Raw genomic sequence first — 21,139 nt, 5'->3', positions numbered from 1 at the left:
ATTCACAGAAGCACCAACCACAGAGCCACAGCATCTTCAGAAGGGAAGTGGGGCTATCAAGTCTTCCTCTCTGCCGAATTCTCCCTGCCAGACATTTAATGTCCCCTTAAGTTTGCACCAGCCACCAGGGCAAAGCCACTTCTATGTATTTTTTGCAAAACTTAAAATCAAACACACATACAAACACGTGCTTTTTTCTTCTTCTTTCAAAATTGCACTCAGAAATGCAGATTACAAACAAGGAAAGGGGGGGGGACTCTGGGAATAATTCTGGGTGATGGCTGTTACCCATTAATCCCTAAATGTATCTGACTATTTGGAAGACCTTCTTCTTCAGCTGCCCATTGTGTTCATCGTTGGAAGCTCTTGCTCCACTGCTCACTGACTGAGATGCATTATAGGTTTTCCTTGGTAGTTGGTGGAGCCAAGGTGAAGGAACTCCCTCACTGAAGAAGCTTACGTTGTTACTTCTGTGTTTGATTGTTTTTCAGTTCTCTGTTTTAAACTACTTCTTTGCTGTGATTCTACAGTATATTGTCATTTTAAATTTGGAATAGGGAACCTGCAGTTTGTTCCTTCAGATTGTGGTCTCTTCCAACTCTATGATTCTATGATTCTATGTTGTTGGATTATTGATGGCGTCTGTCCATCTGCTGCGCCTTTGGGGGTAAAGAAGAAGAGAAGAGTTTTGGATTTGATATCCCACTTTATCACTACCCTAAGGAGTCTCAAAGCGGCTAACAATCTCCTTTCCCTTCCTCGCCCACAACAAACACTCTGTGAGGTGAGTGGGGCTGAGAGACTTCAAAGAAGTGTGACTGGCACAAGGTCACCCAGCAGCTGCATGTGGAGGAGCGGAGACGCGAACCCGGTTCACCAGATTACGAGTTTACTGCTCTTAACCACACTGGTGTATGTGTCAAAATGCTGGAGAATTACAGTGCTTGCTGTGGCTGTAGAGACTGATGTGGGAGAGACATGTTTATCGGTTTTCGTGCTACAAGTACACCATGGCATTTCTTCTCTCTGTGCTCCTCCCAGTAGTCATTCCACCTCTGGTCACTGCCTGCGGATACACAACCTGACTGTGTGTCTCCAGGCACTGCGATTACCATACGGTGGGGACAGTGTTGCCAGCCTTCACTCCCCCTTTGCTTCTTACACAGAGGGCCCCACTCTGTGCTAACAGACTCTCACTTCGTGGCTTTTGAGCTCCATAACACCTTTTACGCTTGCTGTACACTCCAACCCATCTAGGTTCTCACCCACAGTGGTATGAACTGCTGAAAGACCTCTTGTTAATGTTTGCATGTCAATCTGACATTAAAGGCACAGTTGCAGTGCCTTGTTTAAACATGTCCCTACCCTACCCTTGTGGGAAAAAAGAGGTCCTGTCCTGTCAGGACTCATTTCCTGATATGAGGCCCATCTTACTCGTTAGGCTCAGCTGTATCATGTATATAGTTTCTTTAGCAGCCCTAAAGAATGAAACAGGATAAGTGACTTTTCTGACCCTGGAAGGTCAGCTATCCTTAGAAGGGCTGGTCCAATACATTTTGCTGCCCTTTCACAACACCCAGTATCAGCTGCCTGAGGCAGATGCCTCAGTGTCAAACATTAGGGCCGACCTAGACATTTTGCACTGGAAATGGGGAAAACATATCAAAATTATACCATTCCCCTCTTCATTTATAACTTTGTTTTGTGATATGCAGAGATGAAAGTTGAAAGAGCTGCTTTCCAATTAGAATCTGCTGCCCAAAGTGAGGCCTCATCATAAAATCACTCCCCTTCCTTCTACCAAGTTATTTCAAATAGGACCAGCTCTGCAGTCCCCTGTAAGCTTCCTAAGCTAGCTCCACAGGACCTAAGGTAGCCTGCTATTCACTGTGGTGGGCACTGTCTGAGGCCAGTGATGAAGTAACTGCAGATTCTGCATGTGGCATGAGAGGAGGGCACAGTCTTGTCCTTTGCCCCCGGCAACAAAATGTCTTGGGCTGGCCCTGGTTTCAAAGCATCCAATAAAACCGGGTTTGACTCTCAGTCAATCCCTCGGCCTTTTCTGGTGCATCTGAGTTCTGTGAAGACTTTTTTTCTTGCTTCATGAGGTCTGCTCCTGCAAGGAAGCCCTGCACATAGCACTGAGAGAGAGCTCACTATTCAGTTGGTTAGAGCGTGGCGCTGATAGCACCAAGGTTGCAGGTTCCTGCATTGCATGGGATTGAACTAGATAGTCCCCAGCCTCTTCCAGCTCTATGATTCTATGAGATATCTATAAGAAGCGCACACTGAAAATCCACTTTGTAAGCTGCAATTTAAAACAATCTATCCTATAGTGGCTAAAATGCAAAATCTGGCAAAGGAAAACTGCAGTTATTAACTTGATTAGAAGCCATATTCCCAGTAACAGAGGAATGTGTCAAGCGAAAGTGCACTGCCAATTTTTATTAGTAGTTTATTTTTAGCCTAATAGCCCAGGATGGCAATACCTGCTCATTTCATCTTCCCAGTGCAGCCCTGAAAGGTAGTTTAAGGGTTCTTCAGAGAACTTCGCAGCTGTGGGGCGGGGGGGGGGGGGGACTTGAACATGAATATTTCTCCTCCCTCTCTTCAGCACAGGAGATTTGCTGTTTAGAAAAAGGAAAAACACACCAGGTCCAGAGTCTTGACTCCTTTATGGAATGAAAGAAGTGAGGGTGGGGTTAGTGTTAAGTTGTGGGTGAACATATCAGACGACACAGTGATTCTTCAAACAGCTCTTGTTTATTCACAATCCAGGACAGAACTGAGCTGAAGGGTTCAGTCAGCCTGCTTATATAGAGCTCCAGTACCATGTAACTGTAACAATTTTCTAAAACTATCCAATCACTGAACGTTACTTTCGATCCCTTATTTGCATAACTATCTACAGTATCCCCCTGCTTGCCCAGGGTGAGAACTTCAGTACATAACAGTTAGAGTGATTAAATGTATGGGAAAAGTCTCTTGTTGTGGGCTATGCCAGGAAGGGCTGATGGGAGTTGTAGTTCAGCAACATTTGGAAGCCACATGTCAGGTGCGCCTGCCCTGTTTTGCTATTATTAGCTACCTTTGCTCTGTGCTAAGTGTTGCTACTATTTTTATTTTAGACAGTTGCCTATGTAAATCTGATAATAAATATGGCACAAATATGCTGCTGGTTCCTAGCACATTGGGGCGAGGAACTGCCAGTTCACCACATCAGCTAGTTTGAGAAGCACTGCACTACTACCATAAAATTTTATGTTATTTTCATTAATATATTCATTTTTAAGCACATTTCCACAATGGTTTGGTTGGAGAACTGCATTTAAAAATCCGGGTAACTATGACTTTCAAAAGATGGCTGTGTTTTGGTTCTCATATTGTTTCAAAAAGTGCAATTGAATAGATTCACCTTTAAATGCTACCTGAATCAAATTTCTACCTCAGCCCTAGCTTCCAGGATTCTTTGGGGGAAAGTCATGTGGTTTGAATGTGCATTGGATGTATGGTGCTTTAAATGTATGGTGTGGATCTGCTTACTGTTGTGGATGATATATATTGTTTCTCATGTGAACTGGAAGGGCATTCTTTATGTTAAAACAAAGGGCCAGTTTGTATTTTGGCCCTTCATCGGGTGAATTCAAAATATTTTGTTTGTTAAATTCTCTGCTGACAAGAATGTTATTGGAATTTCAGTATTGTCCAGCTATAGGTGAGATGTTGTTTCCCATTTTAATATGAAAATTTGAACTCAGTGCTGATGCTTGGGATCATTTCTAATCAACAGCAAATGGTGTTGGGTTGATATGTGCTTTCTTCCGTCAAAACCCCTTGTGGTGAAAGCCAAATTGGAGAGGAATAAACTTTGCCTTATTTAGATTCTATTTTGACTATCTGATTTTCTCCACAGCACATGGGAAATCACAATTATTAGTCATCCACATATGGAAGCCAATAAACAGCTGGGGGCCATGTTCCCCTTTGGCGGAAAAGCTCTGCATTTCTTGCATAGTATTTTTGTGAGTTAAGTAGGAAGGATAACCAGGATTCTGTTTTTAGTTAGTTTTCCAAAAGCAGTGATTGACTAAAGATATTCTGGACAGTGTATGGATGTTCACAGCACAGTCACTCAGACAGCATGCATTCCAGGAACTGGCTAGTCTCTTATTCATTGACCCCTGTGTAACTTCAACATTCTAACATAAATGTCTGATTCTGACGTGGCTTCACAAAGTTCATCCCAGGCCGTGTGAAAGGGCGGCGATGACTGAATGTTTTGGAGTTTTCCGGCAAAGTTTAGGGCTGAGGCGTGACTAATGCATTTAGAAGTTAAGCCGCCTCTCCAGGGGGAGATGGATGAATGAGAAGGCTGCTTATCTACACAGAGATATTTCAAAGTGGTGATTGAAGAGAGCCTTGGTAATGATCCCTTTGGTGGCCTCTATCAGGGATCAGATCAGCTTTTCTGGAGCTGATTTTTATAGGGAGATTTTTCCAGTTCATCAAGTGGAAATTGCTTCAGACCAAGGATGACCTGGTTCTCAAGAATCTAATCTGAGCGGCAAGTCCAGCAGAATCAATGCAAGCAAAGCAGAATGCCTTTTGTCTTTGAAAAACGATGTATTATTTCATTCTTATAAAGGGAGGCACTAGGGCCCAGCGTGGAATAATTCTTTAATTTCCCCACAGTGGGTGCTACACACATACTAATTTCCTTTAGGTCTTGTGATGAAGTAAGTAAACCACAGACTTCGACAGGAACTTCCCCCCCTCGTTGTAGTTTCCACTGAAGCATGACCTTGTCATGTCCATCTTTATCTCTAACAGTTCAGCTTCACCTGGTTTTACAGAATGGATCAAAGAGAAATTATCACGCAAAATCTGGAAACAGCCCAAAGCAGAAAGCTCAACAAAGAGGAGTTCACTAAAGAATTTTTGGTAAGTAAACAGCAGCGATATTTCTCAGTCTGAATTCATTCTAAGGGGAAGCCTTCAGCTACTGTGGAAAATGTGCGGCTTAACAATTGTTGAGTCTTCTAGCTTGTAAACAATTAGCTGCACCGTTGAAGCAGCATTGAAGGAGCGAAGGTGCAAAAGTATTTAACTGTTTGGCTCCTACGTGCTTTACCGTTTCAAAACTAGGTCCTTCCTGTTTCTTCTTGTGAGACTGTATTACTATCGCTTTTGGCTTGATTGCAAAATCATTTGCTGCTAATTTCCTACTAACACGGGGAGATAAAAACAGTGTTTGGAATTACAGGTGGCCAATGGGGGCTAGTGGGGATCCTGGCCCTTTCGCCTTTGTGATGGTCACATAGCCAGTGTTGACACCATGTTTGGGGGGCCCTTGGGCAAAATGCTTCCACCTCCATGCTACAGGCAACATTCCCTTTGAGCCAAATGTGCACCACTGCCCAGGAGGAGAGGGCAGGAGTAAAGTCTGCCAATCTGCCTCCTCTGTCCAATGCTAAGACATCCAATGCTTTCTTAATGGTCATTATATTATGCATTAGCTTTTAATAGAATTGTCAGAGTCTGTATTCTTTTTCCATTTTATATCCCTCTGACCTCAGTATGTCCCCATTTCCCCAAATCATGCACATATATGCTTGCCAATTTAGGATCATGTATCTGATGAAGGGGGACTGCAGTCCATGAAATATTATGCCATGATATGACAGCCTTTAAGGTGTCATAACTCTTCGTTGGTTTGCTACAACGAATTAATGCAGCTACCTCTCTGGAAATTACCCCTCCTTGCTTGTGTTCTTGAAGAGGGCAGGTGAACTGCAGGAACAGTAAGGAGGTGGAGCAGAGCAGGGTACTCTGGGGAACGCATAGCGGACCTCCATCTGGGGTGTGGGCAAGGTACCCCATGTTTCCAATATCAAAAGTCAGTCCTATCTTTAGAATCTATGTTTAGAAGGCTACCCAGAGTGGCGGAAGCATGATTTGGCTAAAACTGGAGGGGGAGAGAGTGTCAGGGAGTGAGGCTTCTGGGTTTCGTTAAACTATGAAATTCACTGCCACAAGATAGAGTGATGGCAGCAGGGGCTTCCCATAGGTATTTGGGAAGATAGGCAGACAGGCCTTTAGTCTGACCCATCAAGACTTATCAGAGGCCTCCCATGAGAAGACTACAAATGGTTTTTAAAACTGATATTTTTTTACTGCTTAGAGGTTTTGTTACAAACAAGCAATATATGTGTTTTGTTAAATGAATGAAAGAAAGAAAGAAAGAAAGAAAGAAAGAAAGAAAGAAAGAAAGGAAGGAAGGTGGCAGGCATTATTTATTTGAAGGACAGCTTGTCCCCCACGGTTGTGCCCTGCAATGGACGTACAGCCACCTGGAAGTGTTTGGTGGGTTGCAGGATACATTGCATACCCCCCAAGTGTCTGGATATGTCCCATTTTATGGTCCGGTGCTCTGGCATGAGTCCTCACGCTAGAGTGCCAGACTGAAAGACGCTCACTCTAGTACAACCCAGTATTTTATGAATACAAAAGCCTACATGGGGTATCAGTGAAAAAAAGTGTTTAAGAATAGTGATTTTCTTCATTTTTGTGTTTGTGTTTTTGGGGGGAGAAGGTTGTATTTCTCACTTTTAATGCAGATGAAAAATCTGTATTGCCTAGAATGCCAGTCCAATTTAAAGCAGTTTTATTCTGTACACCCACACACCAAACCTGCTGGATCACACCAATGGCCCATCTAGTCCAACAACCTGTTCTCACAGCAGCAGACCAGATCCCTGTGGGATGTCCACAAGCAGGACATGAGTACAATAGGACTCTGCTGACCTGCAATTCCCAGCAACAGCAGAGGTAGAACTTAGCCAGCGTGGCTAGTAGCCATTGATAGCTTTGTCCACTCCGAATTTCCCTAATCTTCTTTAAAGCCACCAAAGTTGGTGACCAGCACTGTCTCCTGGAGAAGTGACTTTACCTAATTGGGTGCACTCATCCCACCTTGGATCAAATCTATGCTTCCAGGTGTCATAAGAAAGCTGCAGAGATAGTGCAGGATAGTACGCACCCCGGAAATTATCTCTTTCAGCTTCTGCCTTCTGGAAGAAGATACAGGGTTATAAAGACTAGGACTAGCCACCTGAGAAACAGTTTTTAACCAAATGCAATTTTGGTTTTAAAAGCAGTGTAAGGTAGTCTCTGTGGGAGTATATTGTATTTAATTATGGGGTATCAGAGTTTTTAGGGGGTTAACCAGGCTGGGATAGCAGGCTTGTTGGTTTTTGAATGTCTGATGTAGATTTTTTTCAATTTCGTTGTTCTGTATGGGACAATGACAATAAAGATTATCGTATCGTATTGTATCGAACCTATGCCCTGCACAGATAATAACTTTATTTTTCCTGTCTTGATTCTTCCAAATATTCAGCTTCATTCGATGTCCACAACTTCTAATGTTATGAGAGAGGGAGAAAATCTTTTCTATATTAATTACATAGAAAAAGTGGACATATATTTTTTTTGTCCTGCTTTTCCCTGGGAAAACCCATGTTTTACTGCTGAATCGGAACAAATGGCAGTGGTGGTTTTCTGTGGGAAATGCCTGTGCCTGAAAAACACGGTACAAAGGGAATTCTGGGCAAGCCCTCTGTTTACAGTGGTCCTTTTGGAGTTCTTCACAATCTCTTTTTGTTTTAATGACCCTGAACTATTTCATATCATCAGCAAACTTGGCCACCACAAAGCTCACCCCTAACTCTTGACCTCTCTTTGTATTCCATTACTGCAAAGTTTACTCAAGAACCTTTGGTGAGGTACTTTGTTAAAAGCTTTTTTGAAAGTCTAAGTACACTGCATCAGTTTGACCACCTCAGTCTATATGCTTGTTGACTCTCTCAAATAACTCTAACAGGTTCATGAGACAGGACTTGCCCTTGAAATCCTGGAGCATGCATATCAATAACATTCACAAGTGACTCATTCCAGACTGAAAAGCATTCTTAGCATTGCTTGTGAAAATGCCCACAGAGCTTCTTGTGTGATACAACTTTCCCCCCTCCCTCCGCCAAGGCATGAAGTCCTGTGGGGCTGAGGGTGTACAGGCAACTGGAATGAAAGGGGAGCAAGGCTAGTCAAAGAAATTTTGATGCTTGATGTGAAGGACAAGATGGTGCCCTCTTTCCATATTCAGAAGTTGACTGGACTACAGCTGAATCTTACACTGGCAACAGGACAGCATCTACCACCCCACCTAAGACCTGCCCCAGTTTTATAGTGGGAGGAAATTCCAAGCTCTTCCCTCATTTCCTTTTCTGCTAGGAAAGCGTGAGTCCATTCACACAGCCACGAGAAAACCTGAATTATTCCACACAGCACAATACTCAATACCCCTGGATTAGTGAATGTTGGCAGTGATTAATCGGCAAAGATAGCACTTCTTCCTCCTGGGAACTCTGTCTTTTAGGGTGACTACTTATGATTCATGAATAAAGAGTGACATCAGTTTGAAAAAAGATTTGCATGTGCTATACAGAGACACAAATTTAGAAATTATTATTATAAATTAAAAAGAAATACAGTGCTTTTCACCTTGATGGGGAAGACTGTGATCAGATGACCTGTGTGCCTGCTTGGTTGGTGGTCCAGATAACTAAATGTTGATGGGCAACTTCAGAACCCCTCCTCTTACTTTGTGTGGTTCTTTTTCTTTTTCTTTAAACTAGACTTTGAAATAGAGGACTGTCCTCTATAAAGTAGGACACATACCCCCTAATGTCATATGTGTGAAGGTTACTCAGTGGCAAGGTAATGCTGAGAGGCACGCACACTCTTGCTTCCAATGTTCCCTTCTTGAGGCCTGGCATTAAAAGCAACTTCCTTTGCTTAGGCCTTGCAATAACAGAATCAGAGAGTTGAAAGGGAATTCAAAGTTCATCTAAACCAGTTCCCCTGCCAGTGCAGGAAATCCATCATTACATCATCCTGATAGATGGCTATCCAGCTTCTGCTTTAAAGCATCTAATGAAGGAGAAGCCACCATCTTCTGAGGCAGTCAGCTCCATTGTCAAACAGCTCAATGCCAACAAGAAGTCCTTCCAAATGTTTAGCAGAAATCCTTTTTTATTGAAATTTGAAACCATGGGGTTTAAGCCCTATCTTCTGGAGCAAAAGAAAATAAATTTGCTCCATCTTCTGACCTTTGATACATAATCAGCCTGTTGATCCAAGCCAGTGATGCTTCCCTTTCTTCCCTTGTTGAGTGTGATTGACAGATTGACAGGGACAGAGGGGTAGAGGTTAGCAGAGCATCAAAATGGCCTCACCACCCTCCCTATCCTAGAACCTGTTGGATTTTGAGCCCCTCGAGGCGCCAAAATGAGCAGCTATTAGAATTCATCCTGTTTATTGAGAGAGGGAAGAGCCCAAGGGTAAGATCAGCTCAGGCAGTTCCTCCACCATTTCATTTCTATGGTAAATGTGACATGGATCATCCAGACTTCAACAACTTCAGAGCTACTATCCTGCCAGTTAGGATTTCATTCACTTGGTCATTTTTAAAATAGTTTTGTCTCAGCCCATTTTTGTCTCAGCCCATTTTGACTGTATGATGCAGGAATGGTAGGTTTTGGACACCATTAAGACTGGGGGAGAAATACATTTACACACACACATCACATCACATCACATCACATTTCAAATTCCAGGGCAGTTTACATATATTAAAGCAACAGTACACCATAGGAACACAGGGAGCTGCCTTATACTAACTTAGACCTATGAATCTTGCAATGAGGGTCCCATGGAATGAATCTAGGCTAATCTCTTAGGAATGTTTGGGTCGAAAGGCTTCTGTCTCAATTGAGGAGTTGGGCCGGATGACCTTTGCATCTCTTCCAGCTTTGTGATTCAATGATTCTCATAGTGGGGGTTGCTGAACTGTTTTGCAATGAGTTTCTGACTCATCTGTTCCCCCACCCACGGCTCTTCATTCTGCATTTTGGTAGCATTATCTTGAATTACTTTCCTATGGCAAATGTAACACACAGGCCATCAGCTCCTGGACAAATATAGTAGTTATATTTCTGCAACTTCCCTGTTGTTATGGATGAGGGTTGCCACCTTGGTTCTGGCAAAATATAGGACAGGGTGGGGTAGGGAGAGCAGTTGAGGGGGGGGCTCTTTCTTGTTTCATCTGGTGCTGAAGTGACTTCAGAGCAATCCATTACAATCTATTGCAGCCTAACAACATGCCCCTCTGGAATTTGACACACACACACAAATTTATAAGTCTGTCTGTGCTTGGCTACCCAAAGCTTAAATACATGACCTTTCACACCATTTCAAATACATGCATTTGGAGAGGATCCCTCAAATACATGCATTTGGGGAGAGACAGACAGACAGACAGACAGACGGACAAGGAGGAGGAGGAGGAGGAGGAAGAGGAGGAGACCTGAAATATAGGACAGAACTGCTTCAATACAGGACATAGCGTTTTACACTGAAATATGGGACAATCCTGTAATAGGTGGCAATGGATGGTGGGCACAGGGACTAAGGTGTGTTGGGAGTGTGCATTATATTGATCTTGTGCATTGTGCTCTTGTCCACTGTTAACTTGTCAGTTGAAAGCTGTGAAGTGTGTTGAAGCTGTGCACATGTAGATTCTATCCGCATGACTGGCGATTCTCTTCCCATCCTGCCCATTGATTTGCTTATTTTTTATATTAAATTTTTTTGATGTGACCCTTTTTTATATGAATTTCTAAAAGCAGTTCAACAACTAATAAAACATCTTGTAAACTGATGACACTTAAAGAAACCAAACAATAAAAACAAAAAGAACAGCAAGAAGCAACAAAAGCCATACAAAAGCCAGGGGGGGTAAAAAACAAACCAGTTTATTTTCAAATAAACTGAAACATCATTATTTGCGTTTGCAAGGAGTAAGCAGTATGGTTCCCTCTTGCTAGGGCATTTCACAATGTTACTGCTGCTGCTGTAAGGTCCCTGCTATAAGGGGAGACCATCCTGGCCTCAGTGTAGGATGGAAATCTGAGCAGAAGATCTCAAGTGCTGAGACCAGGGAACACAGGAAGCCACCTTCTTAGTAGTTCATTAGACCAAACAGACTAGACATTATGTTTTGCATAGGGGAGATTGTCAGAGCTGAGCTATAGGGAGTCATCAAGAGAAAGCCAAGACTCCTGGGGCTGAGGTTCTTGCACCCCCGCTATAAAATAACTGAGGGGGCTGGGTCCTGCAAAATTGATGGGCACCGCCATTCAAATGGTGTGCATGCACTGTGCCTTGTAATCGATTATGTGGGGCAGGGCTTACCTGTACTCACCCATATTTTATTCAAGTTGCAACCCCTGGCCAGAAGTAAGAGCTCTCTCTCTCTCTCTCTCTCTCTCTCTCTCTCTCTCTCTCTCTCTCTCTCTCTCTCTGTGTGTGTGTGTGTGTGTAGCCAGGGAACATGGAGATAGTCATGGCTATGGAACAAGCAAGGAGAGTCATAAGGTGCAAGATTATTCACCAGTTTGGTCCTGGTATTTGCACTTAAATAATTTATTTTTATGTCGCAATGAGACCGTAGAGTGGCTAGGATTTTAACTCTTTTGAACAATATAAATGCAAACACATACATATAAATTTGGATAAATGACTTTTGTAGTATATTGGTGGCTGTGCAGCCCTTGTATAGTGTGGCTGTATGAGACAATGGGAAGGAGAATTACAGAGAGCAGTCCTGATGCCGGTGTTCAGAAGTGAGATGGTTTTCTGATCTCATGAAAAACAGTGGGATAACATAACTCTTCAAGCACTGCCTATCGTGCAGGGGAAATACGTTTGTGTCGCAGGGGCTGCAATTTGAAGAGAAATGGTTGTTAAAGAAAATTCCTCTAGAGTCTTCTGGCAGGCATGTAACACCGCTGCAGCGATAAAGAAAATGTATGCTGCTTCCTCCTGTAAATGTTGGAGATGTAATTGTAAAGATTATTGTTTTCTTCATACTTACAAAAGGTTTATGGAAAGGCATTTTAAAAGTCATATTATAGATAATTGGAGATATGCTAATTCCACAGGTAGAACTGCTAAACAATTTGTGAAGTGGTGTAAAAGAAGAAACACAGGATATCAGTTAGCAATCTTACAGCAGGTGCTAGAATGCTGGCTGAAAGAAAGAAAGAAACAAAGAAATAAAGAACACGGAAGCATGGCAATCTGTAGAAAAGTGGAATAGAGATATATGGAAATTATTAACAGCTTTTATTACTAAGATAAGGCTGGGCAATGACAGAGCTATGATTAATTTCATGAATAACTAGGAAAGTGTATACTGTTCTGGAAGAGAACTAAATAAAAATTGGGAAAACAATTCCCCAATGGATGTTAACAATGCTGTAAAGATGCATTATTATTTTTATGTTGGTTAGTTGCTATATACAAAAAGTTTTGAAGTGACAATGCTGTAAAGATGCATTATTATTTTTATGTTGGTTAGTTGCTATATACAAAAAGTTTTGAAGTGACAAGAAGATTAAAAAAGATACAAACAGTTAAAATAATTAAAAACCGGAAAATTTAAAAACAATGTACAATGCAGAATTCCCAAAATGCTCATCTAACAATGCAACAAAGAAAGTCAAGCTTTGGACTACAAGAACCCAAAGCTCAATAGGTATTTTTATGTGTTTATGGGATTATAACGTTGCAACATTTTTCCTGCTCCATAAAAAATCCCTCTTCTCAGGTAACTCTGGGAATTGTTGATCTGTGTAGGTGAACAGGGATCTCCTAACAACTCTCCTAACAAGGCCTCTTAACAAACATGGGAAAATGGATCAAATTTGTTTTTATTAGCCAATATATTCCATATTCTTCAAAGTGATTTAATTGTTTCCAGAGTCACCTGAGATTTCAAATATTTTGATCCTAATACAGTTGTACCTTGGATCCTGAAGGCCTTGCGAGTAGAACGTTTTTGCTCCTGAACGCTGCAAACCCAGAAGTGAGTGTTCCGGTTTGTGAACATTCTTTGGAACCCGAACATCCGCTATGGGTTCCGCAGCTTCCGATTGGCTGCAGGGGCTTCCTGCAGCCAATCGGAAACTGTGCCTTGGTTTCCAAACATTTTGGACGTCAAACGGACTTCTGAAAAGGATTCCGTTCAACTTCCAAGGTACCACTGTAGTTTCTAACCAACCAAAGGTGCTATGTACATATATTCTAGGATTGCCCACATCGGAAGATTAAGGCCACAGTGAGATTCCAATATTTAGTACTTGACAGTAGGCAAGCATAGTGATATAATTCCAAACTTGGGCTCCTGAAACCGCCTCCTTTAATTTGTAGCTGCATTCTCTGCAAGGATATTCTTGGTGTTGCTCCAAAGGCATTTCCTAAATAACGAATTTACCTTTGATCCTGATGTAGAAACTGGGAGTCTTCTCAGGATATAAATGAATCTGGGAATAATATTCATTTTGAGAGCATTCACCCTTCCCCAAAGAGTAAGGTTCAATGACTTCCACCTATTGATATCTGAAGAAACCTCTTTTATTAATTTATTCATATTAAATGTAACTAACTGTATTATACCTCTTGGTATTAACATACCTAGATATGAAATAGATTCGGGGGGGGGGGGTTGATATTTCTTGAATGAGTGTGTAAATAAATTTTGACCTATTGGCATCAATTCTGATTTGAACCAATTAACAGAATAACCTGGTATTTTACCAAAAGCGCCTGTCATTTGGATCAAGATGGGTATTATAGTCTGAGGCTCCCAAATAAACAAAAGTATATTGTCTGCAAATAAAACTAACTTATGTTCAACTGAATTATAAACTGCTCTGTGAATCTCACGATGTTGTCTAATAGTGCTAGCCAGAAGGAGAGTCCACAACCTCCCAAGGCAGTCCATTCCACTGTCGATCAGCTCTTACCATCAGGAAGTTATTCCTGATGCCTAGTCGGAATCTCCTTTCTTATAACTTGAAGCCACTGGATTGAGTCCTAACTTTTGGAGCAAGAGAAAACAAGCTTGTTCCATCTTCCATGTGACAGCCCTTTAAATATTTGAAGATGGCTTTCATATCTCCTCTTAGTCTCCTCTTCTCCAGGCTAAACATACTCAACTCCCTCAACCGCTCCTCATAAGGCTTGGTTTCCAGCCCTGAGTTTTGCACTGAACAGATGTTTTGTGTCATGATTTGTTATGAAATGTTAACTTTTTTTTGGATTGGTTGTTGTGCTGGGCAATATTATGGAAAGTGGTAGAGAGCAGGACAAGGTAAAGCAGCTGAAAACCATAAATAAAATGTATGTAAATAGACACTATGCCAGTTACCATCACACACCGTAGTTCCTCACTCTCTGTAACAGTGGTCGGGATGAGATGGGAAACCAGTGGCAATTATAAAACGCTTTGAGGATTGCCAAATTGTGCCAAAATTGGCTAAATTTAGCTCAGTGGTAGAGCATCTGATTTGGATGCTGAAGGTCTCAGATTCAGTCCTTGGCCTCTCCAGGTATGGCTGGGAGAGAAGCTAGTCTAAAATCCGGAGAGCCATTGCATGTCAGCCTAGACAATACTGAGCAAGATGAACCAATGGTCTGACTCCATATAAGGCAGTTTCCTGTACTCCAATTCTACTAATATTCCTGCCACCTCAGATTTTTTAAATCCTCAGAACTCTGTTTTATGTATATATTTGCTTAGTTTGTTTAAAGAACTTCTAAGCTGCTCTTCATCGAAGAGGATCCCAGGGTGGTATATGACAATAACAACCATGACAAAAGATTATTTTATTGTGTCATGGGAATTGGGTTTCCAGACAATTCAAAAGCAGGAAGAATGGACCTGTATTTGTGTGGGGAAAATGTAGCAACAGAGCTATAGTTGAGCTTCTTCTCTTTTGTCAATAGAAGCATTTTCATATTTTCCACATGTGTCTGAAGAGTGTATTATTCCACCACATCACACCTGTGCAACGCCTGCGGAGCGAATATTTTTCTATGAAGCCACATCAGAAACATATGTGCCTGAGCTGTGCATGGTTCCTGCTTGGTTCACAAACTTTCCACTTCTCAGAAGCCTCACACTGCAAAGTAATGACGACTGTTTGGTTCTGTGTGTGGTTGTCTCAAGAGAGGCTAGTCAGGAAATAATGGGAGATGCAGGCCTGTGACACTGTCTATATGTTCTTTGTAATCTCTCTTTATGATTTAACAACAGAAACTGAAAAGGCAATCGGCAACCTACAGAGCTGACAAAATCTACCCAACGGCTACATCTGAGCAGCCGGAAAATATCAGCAAGAACCGGTATAAGGACATCTTGCCATGTAAGCTAGGAATTAAATATTTATCACTGTAGTTTTTAATCTTTCCAGCCACTGTATGTATGAGTTGATGTGTATTTGGGATGTGTACACCCTCTACTTTTAAAGCACATTATTTCCCCCAAAGCCCTGTAGTTTACCCCTCTCAAAGTTCCAGTTCCCAGCAACTCTTAACAAATGTCAGTGGTCAGAATTCTTTGAAGGAAAGAATGTGCTTTAAAATGTAGAGTGTGTACACAGCCTTGGAGTGTGAATAGCCCCTGTGCTTGTTATAATTAATATCATGTATACAGCTTGGATCCTAAATTAACCTAAGGACATTATTGCCTCTCTGCATCTCAGGTAAAGTGTTTGTTCTAGTGAGGTCTTCAGGGGTGGGAGGCGGAGAAGAGTAACAGGTTCTATCATGTTGAGGGCAATTTCCCCCTCCTCAGCAGCCCATTATGTCTGTTCCTATATTGTTCAGGGGATAAACTTCAGAGAGACCTTTTGGGCTGTGTATAGGGAGAGGAATCTTTCCTTTCATGAACTTTCCTTTCATTAACTTGCCTTTGGACCCAAGGCAAGTTGTATGCAAACATGCTATTCACACACACCACACAAATGCAGAGTGGGGTGCAAATAAGAATGAGTATATGGTTCACACTCAATACACATCAACAGGTTGGTACAAGGATACATGTTTTCTGATACATCTTAGAAAAATGATCAAACAAGTTTAGAAGGGCTTTTAAAAGAACGCTTGTTTACCTTCCTGTCAATAGCAATAGCTAGAGGAGGGGAGATATCACAGGGATTAATCAGTGGGTGCCTGTGAGACATTAGTCAAAGCAGCAATTATGGAAGCACTAGCTGGGTTGAAATCTCTTTTCCCCAGCAACTGAATGTTTTCATTCTGAGAACTGGGAAAATGCTATTTCCTTGGTTTGGATATAATACCTTAGTGATGGTTATGTACATTGAGCATAACAAATGTGTCACCTTGACACATTCTGACCACAAAAAACAATACCCATTCTCTGAAAAAGGCTCTTAATATGTATAGGTTCCATGACTCATGTTCACCTTTGCATGCTGATAGACTTCTTAGGTCAGTCATTCCTTTTTCCTCTCTTTCTTTACTGTTTCATTCACTTGTGATTGTCGTCTGATCAGGGTACAACTACCCACTAGTTAGGAACGTGGGTGGAGCTGTGGGTTAAACCACAGAGTCTAGGACTTGCCGATCAGAAGGTCGGTGGTTCAAATCCCCGCGACGGGGTGAGCTCCCGTTGCTCAGTCCCTGCTCCTGCCAACCTAGCAGTTTGAAAGCACGTCAAAGTGCAAGTAGATAAATAGGTACCACTCCGGTAGGAAGGTAAACGGCATTTCCGTGCGCTGCTCTGGTTAGCCAGAAGTGGCTTAGTCATGCTGGCCACATGATCCGGAAGCTGTACGCCGGCTCCCTCGGCCAATAAAGCGAGATGAGCGCCGCAACCCCAGAGCCGGTCACGACTGGACCTAATGGTCAGGGGTCCCTTTACCTTTACCCACTACTTAGCTGACACAGTTTCCTAACCTCATATTTTACTTGTAATGCTATTACAGAGGTAGGGAACATTTAGAGGGGAACATCAGTTGGCTTAATCCTTCTCCTCCCACAATTCTTCATCTAGTTCCTCTCTCCCCCTCCTCACTGTGGAACAGCTGGGGAGGGGTTGTTTGGCACTATTGTCACTGGCAGATCAAGGAAGAGTCAAGCACATTCACTGTCCACTCACCACCCCTGCATTATCAGTAGCTGGCAAATATGTTTGCTGAAAAAATTTGCAGTTCTTCCCTTAATTAAACAACATAGACTCCTCTCTGAGATCTCAGCCGTAACAACTTTGGCGATACATAAGTTATATTTTGCCATTCTGGAAGCTGCAACTTGAGTTCTCCAAACTCCTGGGCATTAAAGCTGCTCACATGAGTAGATGCTTCCTGTGAAGGAATAAAATGGGGATCAGAGTGGCTTGTGACCTTTTGCCAGATGAAAATGTTCTTGAATATACTGAGTTGTATCCAGTACTGTGGAAGCAGAGCTCCTCTCACACAATGGGACTTCCATTTCCTCTCTTTCCACTATGCTCTCTCAAAATCTTCTCTCTCTCTCTCTCTCTCTCTCTCTGTGTGTGTGTGTGTGTATGTCCTCCAATACTTTGGAGTTGATTTTGAGAGCTGCAGAGGAACAGAAGAGGAAGTTCCATGACAGGCACAGAAGTCTGTTGTATGAACAGAACTGCAGCATTGGATGCAGCACACTTAAACAAAACCTGGCTTTCAAAGGCTTGGATCCAAAAATCCTCCTTCCCATAGCAGCCTCTCAAAACTCCACTTCTGAGGGCTGCATGGGGTTGCAGCTGTGTATGTTCGAATCAGCTACTTGACCCATTCATGAGTAGAAGTGCCTTTCATTTGGGTGAGAAGATATTTGGACCCAACCCCGAGTTTATTAGATACAATTTATCAACACCATTTAATTTAATATCAAATATAGATATTCTGTGGAAGAAATGGAAATAGACTTGGTTGAGGGATGGATTGGTGTGTGGCAGGAGATGAAAACACTCTGGGAGCAGGAAACAGAGAAGGAAATATACCCAGTGGTGCATATACTTAGGCAGGAACAACCTTTTGCTCCAATACAATGCAAAACAAGCTATTTTGATCCTTGTTGGTGCAGCACAGAAGAGGCTAAGGTCACGCACAACCCCCCCCCCCGAACATTCTGTGATGCAAATGAGCATGAACTGTGCTGCTAGTTACGTATTTCTTTCTCTCTTTCTGTTCAGGCCAGGAAATATTATGGGGAGCAGCACTAAAAAAAAAGTGCATCCTTGTGAAAGTGCTTGGAATGTGCCTGTGCAGTTGGGTGACAAAAGGGTTTAAGGGTGACCTCTCACAAAGCAACTGTCACAGTGAAACTTGACTTGGATTTGCTGTTCTAGGATCAGTTATATAAAGTTGTTTCATTTGCTCTTCCCTATAGATGACCACAGCAGAGTGAAGCTCTCCCTTATCACGTCTGACAAAGACTCTCATTACATCAATGCCAATTTTATCAAGGTAGTACCTCATTTGGTGGCCTGTCGCACATGATTCGCATGGACAGTAGGCTCTGCTGAGTGAAAAATACAGGCATATGCTAATAATCTAAAGCGGTCATTGAGCCCCTGGAGACATTTAAAAACTGGAAAAAACTGTTGTGGGTACTGCACACACACACATAATATATGCATGTACACAATGCAATCAGTCAGTAATAGGAATGACAGACCACAACTGCATATAACCTCCAATAATTTGCCCCCCATCCTGCAGTTAGGCTTGAAAAAAGCCTCTTATTGGCTACAATGGAAGGCTTCTTTCAAGCCTAATTTCAGTAGAATGGGTGGCTGTGGGACAACTAGAAAGGCCTATGTGATGCCTGGAACAGCACTCATGATTGCTGCTTTGGTGACCCACAATCCTTAGTCAGGTTTATATGAGAATGCAAATGGTTTAATGGAGAAAGTGCTCCTCACATTGAAGAGATCCCAGGAGTGGCAAATTAATTAAAATATATTTGAAAAGTTATAGGGCCTTTGAAATATCTTACGTTTGGGCTTCTAATTTAATCCTAGGCTACGTGAGTTCCTTCCACTGCCTTTCTCACTAAGGAAGCACTCTAAGGAAGTTGTCTCCTCTCAGCAGTTCTCTGTCCCATTTAACAGCAGGAAGTCACACAACCTCCTTTTTTTTAGCAGTCCTTCTGAAGTTAATGACACAACCAATTTCAGGATATTGTTACGAGTTTTTGGTCCCCCAAAATTCCTGGGTCTAAAAAAAAGTTAGAATTCTGTGTCTGTTTTGCAAGCTGGAGGGGGGTGGGCAGAAAATGGGTGGCCTGTTTTATGCTGCAGTGAGGGTCAGTCACAATGTTTGGGGTATCTTAGAATCTGGAGCTGCAGCAATAGAGGGGGCAGGGCCTTCTTGGGATGTGAATGCTCTGCATTCTATCCATCTAGGCTTGTGTTGTATATATGTGTAAATAAATTATATATAATAAAGACACCACAGTCTCTGCTGTGCCTCATTGTTCCAAAAGGAAACACAGACGCTGATCAGTGTGCCTTGGAATCTCACACTGTTCAGAGATTGGGGTGGCATATAACAGTATAATGGGAAAATACAAAATACTCCAGAGTGGATTGCACCTAGATGCTTTTTAACAAAAACTTGTATTTTATTTATTTCCTTTTTAGGGTGTGTATGAGCCAAAGACTTACATAGCTACTCAGGGCCCCCTTCCCACAACTGTTGTTGACTTCTGGAGGATGATTTGGGAATATAAAGTCCTGGTAAGCTCCAGATCAGTGCTACTTACAAGTCACTCCTACAGTTTTACATTCAAACATTGCTTGCTTTTTCCAGGGGAGGGATGGGGTCCCATGAAATGAATTAAGCCAAGGGATGGTTGCACTAAGTCTGGAGTTTACAGACCTTGGTTACAGCTTGTGTTTAGTCAGGAGAGAACTAAGCCACAAGCCCAGTTTCAGATGGTACACTAATCCAAACTATGGCTTAGCTCAGTGTGGTGCAGTAACAAATCAGCTTGGGAGAAGTGGTCTGGACACACATGCACGTATATTAAGCCATTGTTTTGTGATGTGCAAACCAGGCCAGATTGTGGTTTGTTTGGAGTTAAACAAGCCACAATTCCTGGTTCAAATATAATTCTAAGCCAGAGATCATGGTTTGTTTCCTTTCTTCACTAGTGATGAGGTTATGACTTATTGTGATATGCAAATATGTATTCTGATTCATACCTATTGCTTTCTGCTTTGCTCCTCATGTTTCAACCTGCTTTTAGCCTGCTTTATCATGGGTTTTCTTTTCAACATTTTGCATTCATGCACATGTGCAGTTGTACAGTGAGCATTTTCACATAAACTCTCCCTGGTGATGCTTACATTCAACAGCCCATCCCATTACACTAACAGCAGATGCTGAGACTTGGCAACAGTGGAAGGAGCCTAAAGTCAACAGCTACAACAGCTGCTGGATAATTTCTGGACAAGGTGGTAGAGTTTAAAAGTGCCTAAACATTGAATCCCTTGTTTTTCCAAAACCCACTAATCCTACATAAGCAACTAAAGGTTGCAGCTCATACAAATTAGGGAAACAAATCAAATATGTACAGCTTATTCCGTTCCCAGGATTTGAGACTTCTAGCTATATAAAAAGGAGGAGTTCTTACTTAAAAAAAAAAATCTAAGCCATCCTACTGCACACAGCCATTTTCTATAAGTGACAATTCTGCTCAAAGGCATCACCAGCCACTTGCTGCATATTTGCATGTCCCATGCACACACTGGAGGGCAGGGGCAGCCATATGGAATCATGTGTCACTTGTACGCATCCCAATTTCCCTCCTGGTTAATGCACTTGTTCCCTTATTGTGAAAAAATCTGATTAGTACTGTCAAGGGAGGTATAGCCGTGGGAAATCCAAGGGTGTGGTGGAGCTGTTCTATTTTTGGAAGAGTTCCTCAACCCCCACCCCCCCCATGTGTTACATGGCATTTCTTTGGAGGGGGGTGCTCTACTGCCACACCTCCTCAATGCTTGTTTGACTGTTAGTGCTTGTAGGCACACCTGAGCCATTTTATCTCCAGGAACTGCAATGCAGAAGTTGGTGCTTTTGCTTCAACTAGTGACCCCGTGGGAAGAGAAGGGAGATGGAAATAGTGCTGGGCATGGAAATTTGTTTTGTTTTTCTTCGTTGCAAAGTGGGACTTTACACCTGGTGTA

At 42.2% G+C, this 21,139-nt stretch overlaps 1 protein-coding gene across 6 annotated transcripts in view; it reads left to right on the top strand.

The window, feature by feature from the left end:
• Positions 1 to 4,523: 4,523 nt before the first annotated feature.
• PTPN22 (protein tyrosine phosphatase non-receptor type 22) overlaps positions 4,524 to 21,139 on the top strand; it is a 37,335-nt gene continuing 20,719 nt past the window's right edge. For 4 of the 6 annotated variants that reach the window (XR_014549461.1, XM_083619771.1, XM_083619774.1 and 1 more), the window contains exons 1-4: positions 4,766 to 4,941; positions 15,218 to 15,326; positions 18,337 to 18,413; positions 19,592 to 19,687. Coding sequence is in view for 5 of the 6 variants with exons in the window: in XM_083619771.1 (XP_083475897.1) it covers positions 4,855 to 4,941; positions 15,218 to 15,326; positions 18,337 to 18,413; positions 19,592 to 19,687 (369 nt within the window). In the remaining variant the exon portion in view is untranslated. Of the gene's footprint in view, positions 4,737 to 4,765; positions 4,942 to 15,216; positions 15,327 to 18,336; positions 18,414 to 19,591; positions 19,688 to 21,139 lie in introns of those variants that run through there. The other 2 variants (XM_083619772.1, XM_083619775.1) reach the window with 2 other exon arrangements.

This window comes from Podarcis filfolensis (genome assembly GCF_964270895.1).
Source record: "Podarcis filfolensis genome assembly, chromosome: 6".
Classification (NCBI taxonomy): Eukaryota; Metazoa; Chordata; class Lepidosauria; order Squamata; family Lacertidae; genus Podarcis; species Podarcis filfolensis.
This window is presented reverse-complemented; position numbering and strand designations above follow the sequence as displayed.